Source organism: Salvelinus namaycush, chromosome 3 (assembly GCF_016432855.1).
Source record: "Salvelinus namaycush isolate Seneca chromosome 3, SaNama_1.0, whole genome shotgun sequence".
Taxonomy (NCBI): domain Eukaryota; kingdom Metazoa; phylum Chordata; class Actinopteri; order Salmoniformes; family Salmonidae; genus Salvelinus; species Salvelinus namaycush.
In genome coordinates this window covers 1,037,333-1,049,857 of record NC_052309.1, presented here as the reverse complement: position 1 = coordinate 1,049,857, position 12,525 = coordinate 1,037,333, and the positions used below count along the sequence as shown (strand labels likewise).

The window sequence follows — 12,525 nt, the reverse complement described above, 5'->3', positions numbered from 1 at the left end:
TGGCTGTATAACAATACATCTCTGCCCAGCCTTGGCTTTAACATGTAATGACTTGGAACATAATAGGAATGTGTAGCTCAGGGAATGGATCCGAGATATTACCACTACACATCTCTTCTTTAACGTAATCCGCTATCAAGGAACTACAGGGGAAAAAACATTTTCATATCAAGGGTTATGATTTCCAGGAAGAGTGTAAAGAGAAAAGAGGTATGCTGAAAGAGGAGGAAAATACATACCACAGTGGTGGCGTGATGTGAAGGGATGATACTGGGCTAGAAATTAACTTTCATGGCCTGTGTGTGTGTCCCCCGCCTTCCTCTTTCCCCTGCCTCCCAGCTCTTACATCTCCACTCCAACTCTTGACATTCGAGGCCGTGTTTATCAGTAAAGAAAATGTACAATGGAAATAAAGAACAGTAAAAGAGAACAGGGAAACTCCAGAGGGGGAAAACAGATGTCAGATATGCAGTGGAAGTGGACTCGGTGGCTCCGCTTCAACACTAATATCTACTTGGCACAAGCCCTGTGCATTTCTGGTAGTTTTATACGGCCGCAACTAAAACCGGCTTTTGGAGGAAAAGATCGCATGGCTGCCAGTGAATTAATGAAATGCCAGCCGCAAGAATGCAAAAAACCTGCTCTGTTTCCTTCTGCAAAGTTCATCATATGTCATGGCCATCATCAGTGGGGTTCAGGCATTATAACAGTTATTACACACAGGCACATACAGCTTGTGTTGCCTGCTGAGAGTAGGAGCTAGAACCAGAGAGAACAGAGATAGAGTGAGGGATAAAGGTGAAGATGATGATGGTTCATTCATCGTTAGAGAGACAAGGAAGCAGAGCCAACTTTTCGGACAGATAAACTTGGATAAAAGATTTCCAGACTCTGGGAACAACGTGGCAATGGCACACAACCAAACTATTCTTCAATGTGACGCAGAAGCAACTAGACTAAGTTGAATAAATTCAATCAGTAATTAACTACAACAGCGTGATTAGCTATAAGATAATGACTTGTTGTGGGCCGGCGGCTACAGTATGACCTAATGCAGGACGTGATAATGTGTCTCTCTGCAGGCAAAAGACTCCTATATCAAAGAGTCAGCAGAGAGAGAGAGACCTTGAGAATGACTGGCAATGTTTGGAGAAAGTGGAAGGGTAAGGGCGGAAGTTACCGTAACCATGGTGGCACTATCTCCGTAGCTCAGGGTTGTGTTTTCAGATGGGAGAGTGTGATATCTGCCTCACAATGTTGCTACAAGGTTGCAGCAAAGTTGTGCATTGGCTGAACGGGTGGGTCAGTGCTACAAGTGAGTAACGATAGACAGCGAGGCAGAAAGGAAGAGAGAGATAGAAAGGAAAATGAATATGGGAAAGTTTCAGTCATTGTCTGGGACGTTTTTAGTGTTGTACCCTTTCAACCCCTCAAGCAACTCAGAACAGTGTTCTCTGGGAGTATTATGGGTAGATTTGTCAGGACAAACCCTACTATACAAGAAGAATCCAGGTAGTACCCAAAACAGCAACCAGTACCATTAAAACGCCGCTTAAGAAAGTCCCTTAAGTGAACAATTTCAACCTGAAGGTGTCTACAATTTCAACCTGAAGGTGTCTACAATTTCAACCTGAAGGTGTCTACGATTTCCACTCACACAGCGAGCAGCCCCCACCCACAATCAACTTAAATCATGACATTTTTCTAAATGTTGAAAACTGCTTTCCAAATAAAAGCAGAATTAAAGAGAAAGTGGAAACACTGCAGGTGGAGAAAAGGAATAGTTGAATATAAATCAGATGACTGTGTCTGCGTGGCTCATGTTTAAAGGGAGAGAAAATAATACCGTCGCAGTCTCCCCTGCAGTGTCCAATAAAACTAAGCTTGGCGTATTTCACCCCGACGTGAACTGCGGATATTAAACCCCCCACACTGTCCTTTTACGCCCAGAGAGAGAGAGAGAGAGAGAGAGAGAAAGGGAGGGAGGGAGAGAAAGAGAGAAGTAGGGAGAGAGAGAAGGGGAGGACAGAAGGAAGGAAGAAAGATTGAAAATCTTTATTTTACTCTCTCCTCGCTCAAGGCCACTAACCCGTGCGATTAATCCTCGGAACGAAGGATGATAAACGTCTTCAATGACTCACTTGAGCGGCTCGTCTTCCCTTTATATGCCATCCATTCCCCCCTCTTTCTTTCCTCCCTTCCCTCGATCTCTTTCAACTCAAGTCTAAGTTATGTGATCTTACAGGTGTCCCGTCCCGGGCCTGAATATGCTGGGTCTCAAGTGAATCCGGGGTGTAAATTACTTGACTTGCCCATCTGACACTATCCTCTCTTTGGATACAAAAGCACCTCTCTCAGCATCTCTGAGTTTCTACTGTATTTCTCAGACGTGTTTAGTAAGGAGCATTGGCCAAAGTTTTGAGTAATGACAGCATTCTAATGTTCGGTGATTTATACTGAGCGTTTGTCAGGAAAGCAGCTCCAGGATATCGATAAGGACACAAGTTTAGAGCACCGCAAGCTAAATCACCCACAGATGCATGCACACATGCACTATATCGTATATCACATAATTCCAGTCACAGACAGAGACTTGGTACAGTTGTAAAAGTGGAGAAATGAGAGGGAAACAAGGAGCAGTTTGTACTGCAGCATTAAGGCGTACACTGTTTTACACTGAGACACAGAATCACACACACTCGCTCTCATGTCAATCCTCCAGATCAAATGTTTTTTGTTACAGTTATTAACAGTAGGTATAAGAAAACCGTTAACAGTAGGTATAATAAGAAAGTTAAACAGCAGGGATAAAACAGTTAACAGCAGGGATAAAACCGTTAACAGCAGGTATAAAACAGTTAACAGCAGGTAGAAAACAGTTAACAGCAGGTATAAAACAGTTAACAGCAGGTATAAAACAGTTAACAGCAGGTATAAAACAGTTAACAGCAGGTATAAAACAGTTAACAGCAGGTATAAAACAGTTAACAGCAGGTATAAAACAGTTAACAGCAGGTATAAAACAGTTAACAGCAGGTATAAAACAGTTAACAGCAGGTATAAAACCGTTAACAGCAGGTATAAAACAGTTAACAGCAGGTAGAAAACAGTTAACAGCAGGTATAAAACAGTTAACAGCAGGTATAAAACAGTTAACAGCAGGTATAAAACAGTTAACAGCAGGTATAAAACAGTTAACAGCAGGTATAAAACCGTTAACAGCAGGTAGAAAACCGTTAACAGCAGGTAGAAAACAGTTAACAGCAGGTATAAAACAGTTAACAGCAGGTATAAAACTGTTAACAGCAGGTATAAAACAGTTAACAGCAGGTATAAAACAGTTAACAGCAGGTATAAAACAGTTAACAGCAGGTATAAAACAGTTAACAGCAGGTATAAAACAGTTAACAGCAGGTATAAAACCGTTAACAGCAGGTAGAAAACCGTTAACAGCAGGTAGAAAACAGTTAACAGCAGGTAGAAAACCGTTAACAGCAGATATAAAACCGTTAACAGCAGATATAAAACCGTTAACAGCAGATATAAAACCTTTAACACCAGGTAAACTCCAGTAAACTCCAAATACAGTATAAAACCGTTAACAGCAGGTATAAAACCGTTAACAGCAGGTATAAAACCACTAACAGCAGTTAGAAAACAGTTAACAGCAGGTATAAAACCGTTAACAGCAGGTATAAAACCGTTAACAGCAGATATAAAACCTTTAACACCAGGTAAACTCCAGTAAACTCCAAATACAGTATAAAACCGTTAACAGCAGGTATAAAACCACTAACAGCAGTTAGAAAACAGTTAACAGCAGGTATAAAACAGTTAACAGCAGGTATAAAACAGTTAACAGCAGGTATAAAACAGTTAACAACAGGTAGAAAACAGTTAACAGCAGGTATAAAACAGTTAACAGCAGGTATAAAACAGTTAACAGCAGGTATAAAACAGTTAACAGCAGGTATAAAACCACTAACAGCAGTTAGAAAACAGTTAACAGCAGTTAGAAAACAGTTAACAGCAGTTAGAAAACAGTTAACAGCAGGTATAAAACAGTTAACATGAGGTAGAAAACAGTTAACAGCAGGTATAAAAGGTGCAGTGAAATGCTAACACGCTAGCTCCCTCCACAATGCAGTACAATATCCATATCAATAATAATAGAAAAGTTGAATCTAAAATAATAAGTCATAGAGGAAGATAGTTCCCATAGTAATAAAACAGATCTAATAAGATATACAGTACAGATGATGAATGTGTAATGATCAAGCAGAACTGTGTTCCAAATGTAAAGTGGGTAGTGTCTTTACGCAGTTGAATAGAAGTATCAAATCCAACAGCAGTGTTGACTTTGTGTGTGCATGTGTGTGTTTGTGTGTGTTGGTGTGTAGTTGTGTGCAAGGGTTGGACGTGTGGAGAGTCAGTGTAAACAGCCTCTAAGGTGCAGGTCTGAGCAGGTAAACAGCTAGGGTTTGCTGTTCAACAGTCTGATGGCCTGGTGGTAGAAGCGGGCTCGGAGCCTGTTGGTCCGAGACCCGATACCATTTGCCAGATGGTAACAGTCCGTGGCTTGGGTGACTGGAGTTCTTGACAGGCTTCATGGCCTTCCTCATACATCGTAATCTGAACAATTTGTGTGTGTGTTCGTGCGTGTGTCTGTAATGTGGTTTCACAGGCTAAAGAGTTTGTCGTAAACATGGAGAAAATGGTTAAATGTGCTTCCTGTTCAACCACAGTGTGCGAAGAACTGTAAATGGTAGTGGTGGACTGTCCAGACCCTGAGAGAGAGACAGACACAGAGAGAGACACAGACAAGCACAGAGAGACAGATACAGACACAGAAAGAGAGACAGACAGACACAGGCAGGCACAGAGAGACAGACAGACAGAGACAGAGACACACATACATGTATTTACCAGTCCACAGCACCAAGTACTACCAGGACCTATAGCAAGGTTTATGTTAATGAAGCAGCTACCAAACCTGCTACCACAGTAACTAACAATCTGCTCTAGGAAAACACCATCCAGGATCCACATCCATTCTTCAGTGTCTGATACAATACTATCGAGTTCAAGTCACCTTGGTCAGACTGTGGCTACAGTAAATAGATAGAGAGTAGCAAAGGGAACTTTCTTTCCCCCGAGTCCAGTGGAAAATTACTCAAAGCCCTGAGGTCACTGCTGAACTACGGCCCATTGTTTGAAGAGCCCTGTGTCAAGAGACCACGTCTTTGATCCTTCATGTGTGCTCAGTCTAGACGACGATAATAACCCCACATATTGTGCTAACCACATGAAAAAAGAGAAACTAATACATCATAAAGATCTATACAGATTTGTGACGCATTATACAGATATGAAGGGTAGTTATAGTACAGAATTACTGTATATCTCAAAATAGCACTATACCTCTATGTCCAACACCTCTAGGCTGTCTCTATGTCCTACACCTCTAGGCTGTCTCTATGTCCTACACCTCTAGGCTGTCTCTATGTCCTACACCTCTAGGCTGTCTCTATGTCCTACACCTCTAGGCTGTCTCTATGTCCTACACCTCTAGGCTGTCTCTATGTCCTACACCTCTAGGCTGTCTCTATGTCCTACACCTCTAGGCTGTCTCTATGTCCTACACCTCTAGGCTGTCTCTATGTCCTACACCTCTAGGCTGTCTCTATGTCCTACACCTCTAGGCTGTCTCTATGTCCTACACCTCTAGGCTGTCTCTATGTCCTACACCTCTAGGCTGTCTCTATGTCCTACACCTCTAGGCCGTCTCTATGTCCTACACCTCTAGGCCGTCTCTATGTCCTACACCTCTAGGCCGTCTCTATGTCCTACACCTCTAGGCCGTCTCTATGTCCTACACCTCTAGGCCGTCTCTATGTCCTACACCTCTAGGTTGCCGTCTCTATGTCCTACACCTCTAGGCCGTCTCTATGTCCTACACCTCTAGGCCGTCTCTATGTCCTACACCTCCAGGCCGTCTCTATGTCCTACACCTCCAGGCCGTCTCTATGTCCTACACCTCCAGGCCGTCTCTATGTCCTACACCTCCAGGCCGTCTCTATGTCCTACACCTCCAGGCCGTCTCTATGTCCTACACCTCCAGGCCGTCTCTATGTCCTACACCTCTAGGCCGTCTCTATGTCCTACACCTCTAGGTTGCCGTCTCTATGTCCTACACCTCTAGGCTGTCTCTATGTCCTACACCTCCAGGCCGTCTCCATGTCCTACACCTCTAGGCTGTCTCTATGTCCTACACCTCCAGGCCGTCTCTATGTCCTACACCTCCAGGCCGTCTCTATGTCCTACACCTCTAGGCCGTCTCTATGTCCTACACCTCTAGGCTGTCTCTATGTCCTACACCTCCAGGCCGTCTCTATGTCCTACACCTCCAGGCCGTCTCTATGTCCTACACCTCTAGGCCGTCTCTATGTCCTACACCTCTAGGCTGTCTATGTCCTACACCTCTAGGCCGTCTCTATGTCCTACACCTCTAGGCTGTCTCTATGTCCTACACCTCTAGACCGTCTCTATGTCCTACACCTCTAGACCGTCTCTATGTCCTACAGCTCTAGGCCGTCTCTATGTCCTACACCTCTAGACCGTCTCTATGTCCTACACCTCTAGGCCGTCTCTATGTCCTACACCTCTAGGCCGTCTCTATGTCCTACACCTCTAGGCCGTCTCTATGTCCTACACCTCCAGGCCGTCTCTATGTCCTACACCTCCAGGCCGTCTCTATGTCCTACACCTCTAGGCCGTCTCTATGTCCTACACCTCCAGGCCGTCTCTATGTCCTACACCTCCAGGCCGTCTCTATGTCCTACACCTCTAGACTGTCTCTATGTCCTACACCTCTAGGCTGTCTCTATGTCCTACACCTCTAGGCTGTCTCTATGTCCTACACCTCTAGGCTGTCTCTATGTCCTACACCTCTAGGCTGTCTCTATGTCCTACACCTCTAGGTTGTCTCTATGTCCTACACCTCTAGGTTGTCTCTATGTCCTACACCTCTAGGCTGTCTCTATGTCCTACACCTCTAGGCTGTCTCTATGTCCTACACCTCTAGGTTGTCTCTATGTCCTACACCTCTAGGCTGTCTCTATGTCCTACACCTCTAGGCTGTCTCTATGTCCTACACCTCTAGGTTGTCTCTATGTCCTACACCTCTAGACTGTCTCTATGTCCTACACCTCTAGGCCGTCTCTATGTCCTACACCTCCAGGCTGTCTCTATGTCCTACACCTCCAGGCTGTCTCTATGTCCTACACCTCTAGGCTGTCTCTATGTCCTACACCTCTAGGCCGTCTCTATGTCCTACACCTCCAGGCTGTCTCTATGTCCTACACCTCCAGGCTGTCTCTATGTCCTACACCTCCAGGCTGTCTCTATGTCCTACACCTCCAGGCTGTCTCTATGTCCTACACCTCTAGGCCGTCTCTATGTCCTACACCTCTAGGCCGTCTCTATGTCCTACACCTCTAGGCTGTCTCTATGTCCTACACCTCCAGGCCGTCTCCATGTCCTACACCTCCAGGCCGTCTCTATGTCCTACACCTCCAGGCCGTCTCTATGTCCTACACCTCCAGGCCGTCTCTATGTCCTACACCTCTAGGTTGTCTCTATGTCCTACACCTCTAGACTGTCTCTATGTCCTACACCTCTAGGTTGTCTCTATGTCCTACACCTCTAGGCCGTCTCTATATTCAACACCTCTAGGCCGTCTCTATGTCCTACACCTCTAGGCTGTCTCTATGTTCAACACCTCTAGGTTGCCTTCCTTTCCCATGTCCTTCACAGTTTCCAGCAAGACATGACAAAGATAAGACTTGTCTCGGTCTGTGTATTCTATTACTCAATGGCCCTGCGTTTAAAGCATCTCTTTCTATAGCTGACCTTGTCCTTGATCTGTCCTTTCAGGCTGAGAGAGGAGAGAGAGTGACTCCAGTGCCACCATGAAGGCCATCTTCCTCCCTTCGCTGACGCCCTTCCTCCTTCTCCTCTTGCTCCGGCTCCCCGGCAGGACTCTGGCCAGCGACTGTCCCCAGGACTGCACCTGTTCCACCCCAGAATCCATCTTCTGTTTCCAGCGCCGCTCTGCCACCATGCCCCACGGCGTCCCGGAACCCACCAAGAACCTCTACCTCTTCGCCAACGGCATCGAGACCCTGGCGGAGGAAGACTTTGTGGGGATGGAGAGCCTGGAGATGCTGGATCTGAGTCAGAACAAAGTCACGGTTCTGCCCGACCGGGTGTTTGAGCCTCTGACTTCCCTGAGGAACTTGGACCTCTCAGCCAACCAGATCACCCATCTGTCAGAGGAGACCTTTGCAGGCATGGCCCTACTGGAGAGGCTGTACCTCTACAGCAACCACATCCGGACTATACACCCTGCCGCCTTCCACGGCCTGGAGCAGCTGCTGGAGCTCAAGCTGCAGGGAAACCAGCTCACCTCGCTCCCCGCCCTAGCCATGCCCAGACTGCTGCTTCTGGACCTCCGCTTCAACACCCTCCCATCCCTGGGGTCAGCCGACCTCCAGATGCCCAACCTGGAGTCTCTGAAGCTGGCCGGCCTGGGCCTCGAAAGCCTGAACGAGGACCTGATGGCCAGCCTGGGGAACCTCCACGAACTGGACATCTCTGGCAACGAGCTGGGCTCCTTCCCCCTGGCGCTGAGGGAGGCCCGGGGCCTGATCTACCTGAGCCTGGCCGGGAACCCCATGGGCCCACTGAAGCTGGAGGACCTGAAGAACCTGAGTGAGCTCCAGGAGCTGGACATCAGCAACCTGAGTCTGCAGGGCTTGCCCGACGGGTTCGCACAGCTTTTCCCTCACCTGACTAAGCTAACGGTGGCCGAGAACCCTTTCAACTGCCTGTGCACCCTGGCCTGGTTCCCCGGGTGGCTCAGGAACCAGGGGGTGACTCTGGGCAGGACGGAGGAGACCCGCTGCCACTTCCCTCCCCTCAACGCTGGGAAGGTGCTGGAGAGGCTGGAGCACAGGGAGTTTGGTTGCCCCACCACCACTACTGTCACCGCTAGCACAGTCAGAACCAGCACCACCATGCCCCCTCCGGTCATCACCCTGCCTAGCACCTCCCCAGCCATCCCTGCACCCGGGCCCAGTGAGGAGGACAACTCAACTGGGACAAACAGCCAGCTCCCGCTCCCCGTCCCTTCCTCTCCCACCAGCAGCAGCCAAGACCCAGAGGTGGACTTCTTCTGCCCCTCCCAGACCTGCTTGAATGGGGGCACCTGTCGGCTGGACGGGCAAGGCCATCTGGAGTGCACCTGCCCTCGTGGCTTCTACGGCACCTATTGCGAGAACCGCCACCACTCCCACCCCCCTCCCGATGAGGACCACAATCACAACAACAATGACATTTCCGCGGCAACTGTCACCGCCGACGCCCCCGACATCAGCTCGCGCCTGGTGACCAGCTCCTCCATCCTGCTGGACCTGCACCGCTACATCAAGGTCCGGCCCTACATCCGCGGCATCCGTCTGACATACCGCAACCTGTCGGGGCCCGACCGGCGTCCCATGCAGCTCAGCGTGCCCGCTTCCTACCCAGAGTACACCCTGAGGGGGCTGCGGCCCAACTCCACCTACACGGTGTGCGCCAGCCCGCTGGGCGACCTCAGCGGTGGGGACAGCGTCTGCACGGAGGCCCACACAGCGGCCCAGCAGCACACTGCCACAGGGAGGCAGGTGGAGGACAAGAGGCTGACTACCATGCTGGTGCCGGCTCTGGCCATCCTGCTGCTCCTAGTCCTGGTTGCAGCCGCCGTGGGGGTGGTGTGCTACATAAGGAGGAAACGGGCCAAGGGCCACCTGGATCTGGAGTGTGAGCCAGCCCAGCTGGAGCTGGAGGGAGTCAAGGCTGGTTCCAACATTGGAGGGGCGATGCCCCAAAAGCAGCCGGAGCCGGCTGTGGTTCAAAATGGCGGCCTGGAGTACGAGGTGCTGCTAATACAGGATCATTGCACGCCGAACAACAACATGGCTCTCTCTCATAAGCCCTCTTATTTCTGACGCCCATCTCTGTTGCTACTCAGACCCAGAGGGTAAGACTAAGTACCTCTAGCTACTCCTTCCCTCACGGACTAGACACCAGCAAGAGTTGTTGGTGACAGTGGAGGAGAAAGAGAGAGGACCGGCCAGCCATGGGTCAGCAATTGAGAAACGGAACAAATACTTAACTGTGCAGACATTAAAATATGTTTGAAAGGATTATTTGAAAATAAGGAAGCCTTTTAAAGTGCCTTTATTCTTATTTCCACACCTCCTGCTTTGTTTCTACAATCACATTGCTGGACTGGCGCCCCGCGGCTCACTACTGAGTGCGCCCACTCTCCACAGCAGGTCAAAGGTCAAGCGAGGCTGGGCCAGGCAGAGAGACATCAGGGTCATAGTGACCTAATCCCTGCTGTGTCTACTCTAAAATGGGGTCTGCACTGAAATGGGGTTGTCTTGCTGTGCACCCCTTGTGATAACTGAACTATGTAAAAAGAGTATAAGCAATTATTTTGCTCCGTAGCACCTCAGCACTACCCCAGTGGTGCTTGCTGTGAATGACATCCCAGTCACCAAATGAAGAGAACTTTTTTCAGCAATTGAAAAGCAAGGTGCCTGACATTTATCATGCTTTGTTTCGGCTCAATTGCTTAGTGAAATTGTCATTTTTTTGTTGTGTTTGTAAATGTTTTTATACTCTTGCTGTAGTTTTTCTCTAAGTACGTGACTGTTACCACCCTTCCACCCCCCCTAACTGCTTGTGATTTAACAGACAGATTAAAATCTTTGAAGATTAAAACTCGTTTGTACCAGCAAAGTCAATCAAAGGCTTTACCCTACGAATGTCAGACAGTCTAAGCAGCTGTAAGTCTGGGCAGACTTACTAAATCCCCTCTCCATTCTCTGGCCCTCAACCCCATCCCCTACCCCCGCCCCCCGCACAAAAAGCACCGATAAACAGTTTCAGTTGGCTGAAACCCTAACATTTGTTTCTGTGCTGCAGCGAACTTCAAACATCCCCTGAGCCTGCCTCAGATCAACCACACACACATGATTACCACAGAGAGGAGAAGGGAAAATAAACTGTTCATTTCTAAAGGCTTAATTCATTGTTGTTGTCCCCAAGAGGGAACACAGTTATTTCAGTAAACCGCAATTCACAAGAACGCACTTGTTAGCCTAGCCTAGCCTAGCCTAGCCTCAGAGATAGATGCTTGTTAGCCTAGCCTAGCCTAGCCTCAGAGATAGATGCTTGTTAGCCTAGCCTAGCCTAGCCTCAGAGATAGATGCTTGTGGATTTCCCTCAGGCAGAATTAGCCTCTATGGTGCTTTGTTGTGCACCATTAACTGGTCTTTGGAAAAAGAGGGTCCCCCGTCTTGCTCACTTGCAGCCAAGCAGACTATGAAAAGTCCAAGCGTAGCATATAGTTTGAAGGTTTTATATGGGCTCTGTCTGGGACGAGGGACATTGAGGACTAGTATTTGGAAAGAAGTTGTACACCAAACTAGAATATGCTGAAACACCAGTGTTGAGATTCAAATCTCAGAATGTGAAAACAGTCTAAGTAACTTTTATGTGTCTGGCGCTAACCTGCCTGCGCCCGATGAGGATCTCAGTGCCGACTACAGTATGAAGATCTCTGTCGGTAACAGCTCAGTGATAATGTGACAGCATGTCCCGTCTTGTGCACAGAGCAGCAGACATCAAGTCACTGTCATGCTTCAGTAGTACTGTATCCCCCACTAAACACACACACACACACACACACACACACACACACACACACACACACACACACACACACACACACACACACACACACACACACACACACACACACACACACACACGCCCACCTACTCCATTCACTACATTTAAAGACATTCTCCAGTACTCTGTATAGTTTTTAGCCAGTAGTTCTGTTAGTAGCATTCACGAGACAAAAGTTTTCCCTGCGTATTATGTCGCATATGTGCAGATATGTGCCCCACATAATTTATCTTTCTCGTTCTGCTGTGTGTGCATCTAGCTAGCTGTCGCTCAAATGGCAAGGGGCTAAAGCTCATTGGCTAGAACTTGAATTGCTAGGGGGAAAATGTAGAGAAAATGGCACAGCACAGCTTCGAGAAAAAGTTCATTTTAAACTAGGCATTAAATGGCTTATTGAGGTAAGACAGTAATTCTGTGAATAGAGTATGCATTTTTGAACTACACATTGACACATCCAGCCCAAAGTGGGAGGTTTAACAAATACTTAGCAGTCGCTAAAGTTCCGGAGCATGTCTTTAAAAGTATTAAAACCTCCTGAAATGGGCATGTTAAGACAAAGGTTCCCTCTCCTAACATGCTTAGTGACCAGGCAGTGTACATGATGACTATTATTTTAGTGAAAACAACACAGGAGATTAAGACTGGAAGGAAGGGTTGGTGGATGCTGTCTACCACAACATCTTATACCATCTAAACAAATACTTAGGCCTCAATATTTAACAC

At 47.7% G+C, this 12,525-nt stretch overlaps 1 protein-coding gene across 2 annotated transcripts in view; it reads left to right on the top strand.

Moving 5' to 3' along the window:
• Positions 1-12,525, top strand: part of LOC120044833 (vasorin-like) — a 48,720-nt gene that overhangs the window by 35,925 nt on the left and 270 nt on the right. For both annotated transcript variants that reach the window (XM_038989509.1, XM_038989508.1), the window contains one exon: positions 7,936-12,525. This exon is cut by the window's right edge and continues 270 nt beyond it. In XM_038989509.1, the coding sequence (XP_038845437.1) occupies positions 7,971-10,049 (2,079 nt within the window). In that variant the 5' untranslated portion in view covers positions 7,936-7,970 and the 3' untranslated portion in view covers positions 10,050-12,525. The remainder of the gene's footprint in view (positions 1-7,935) is intronic.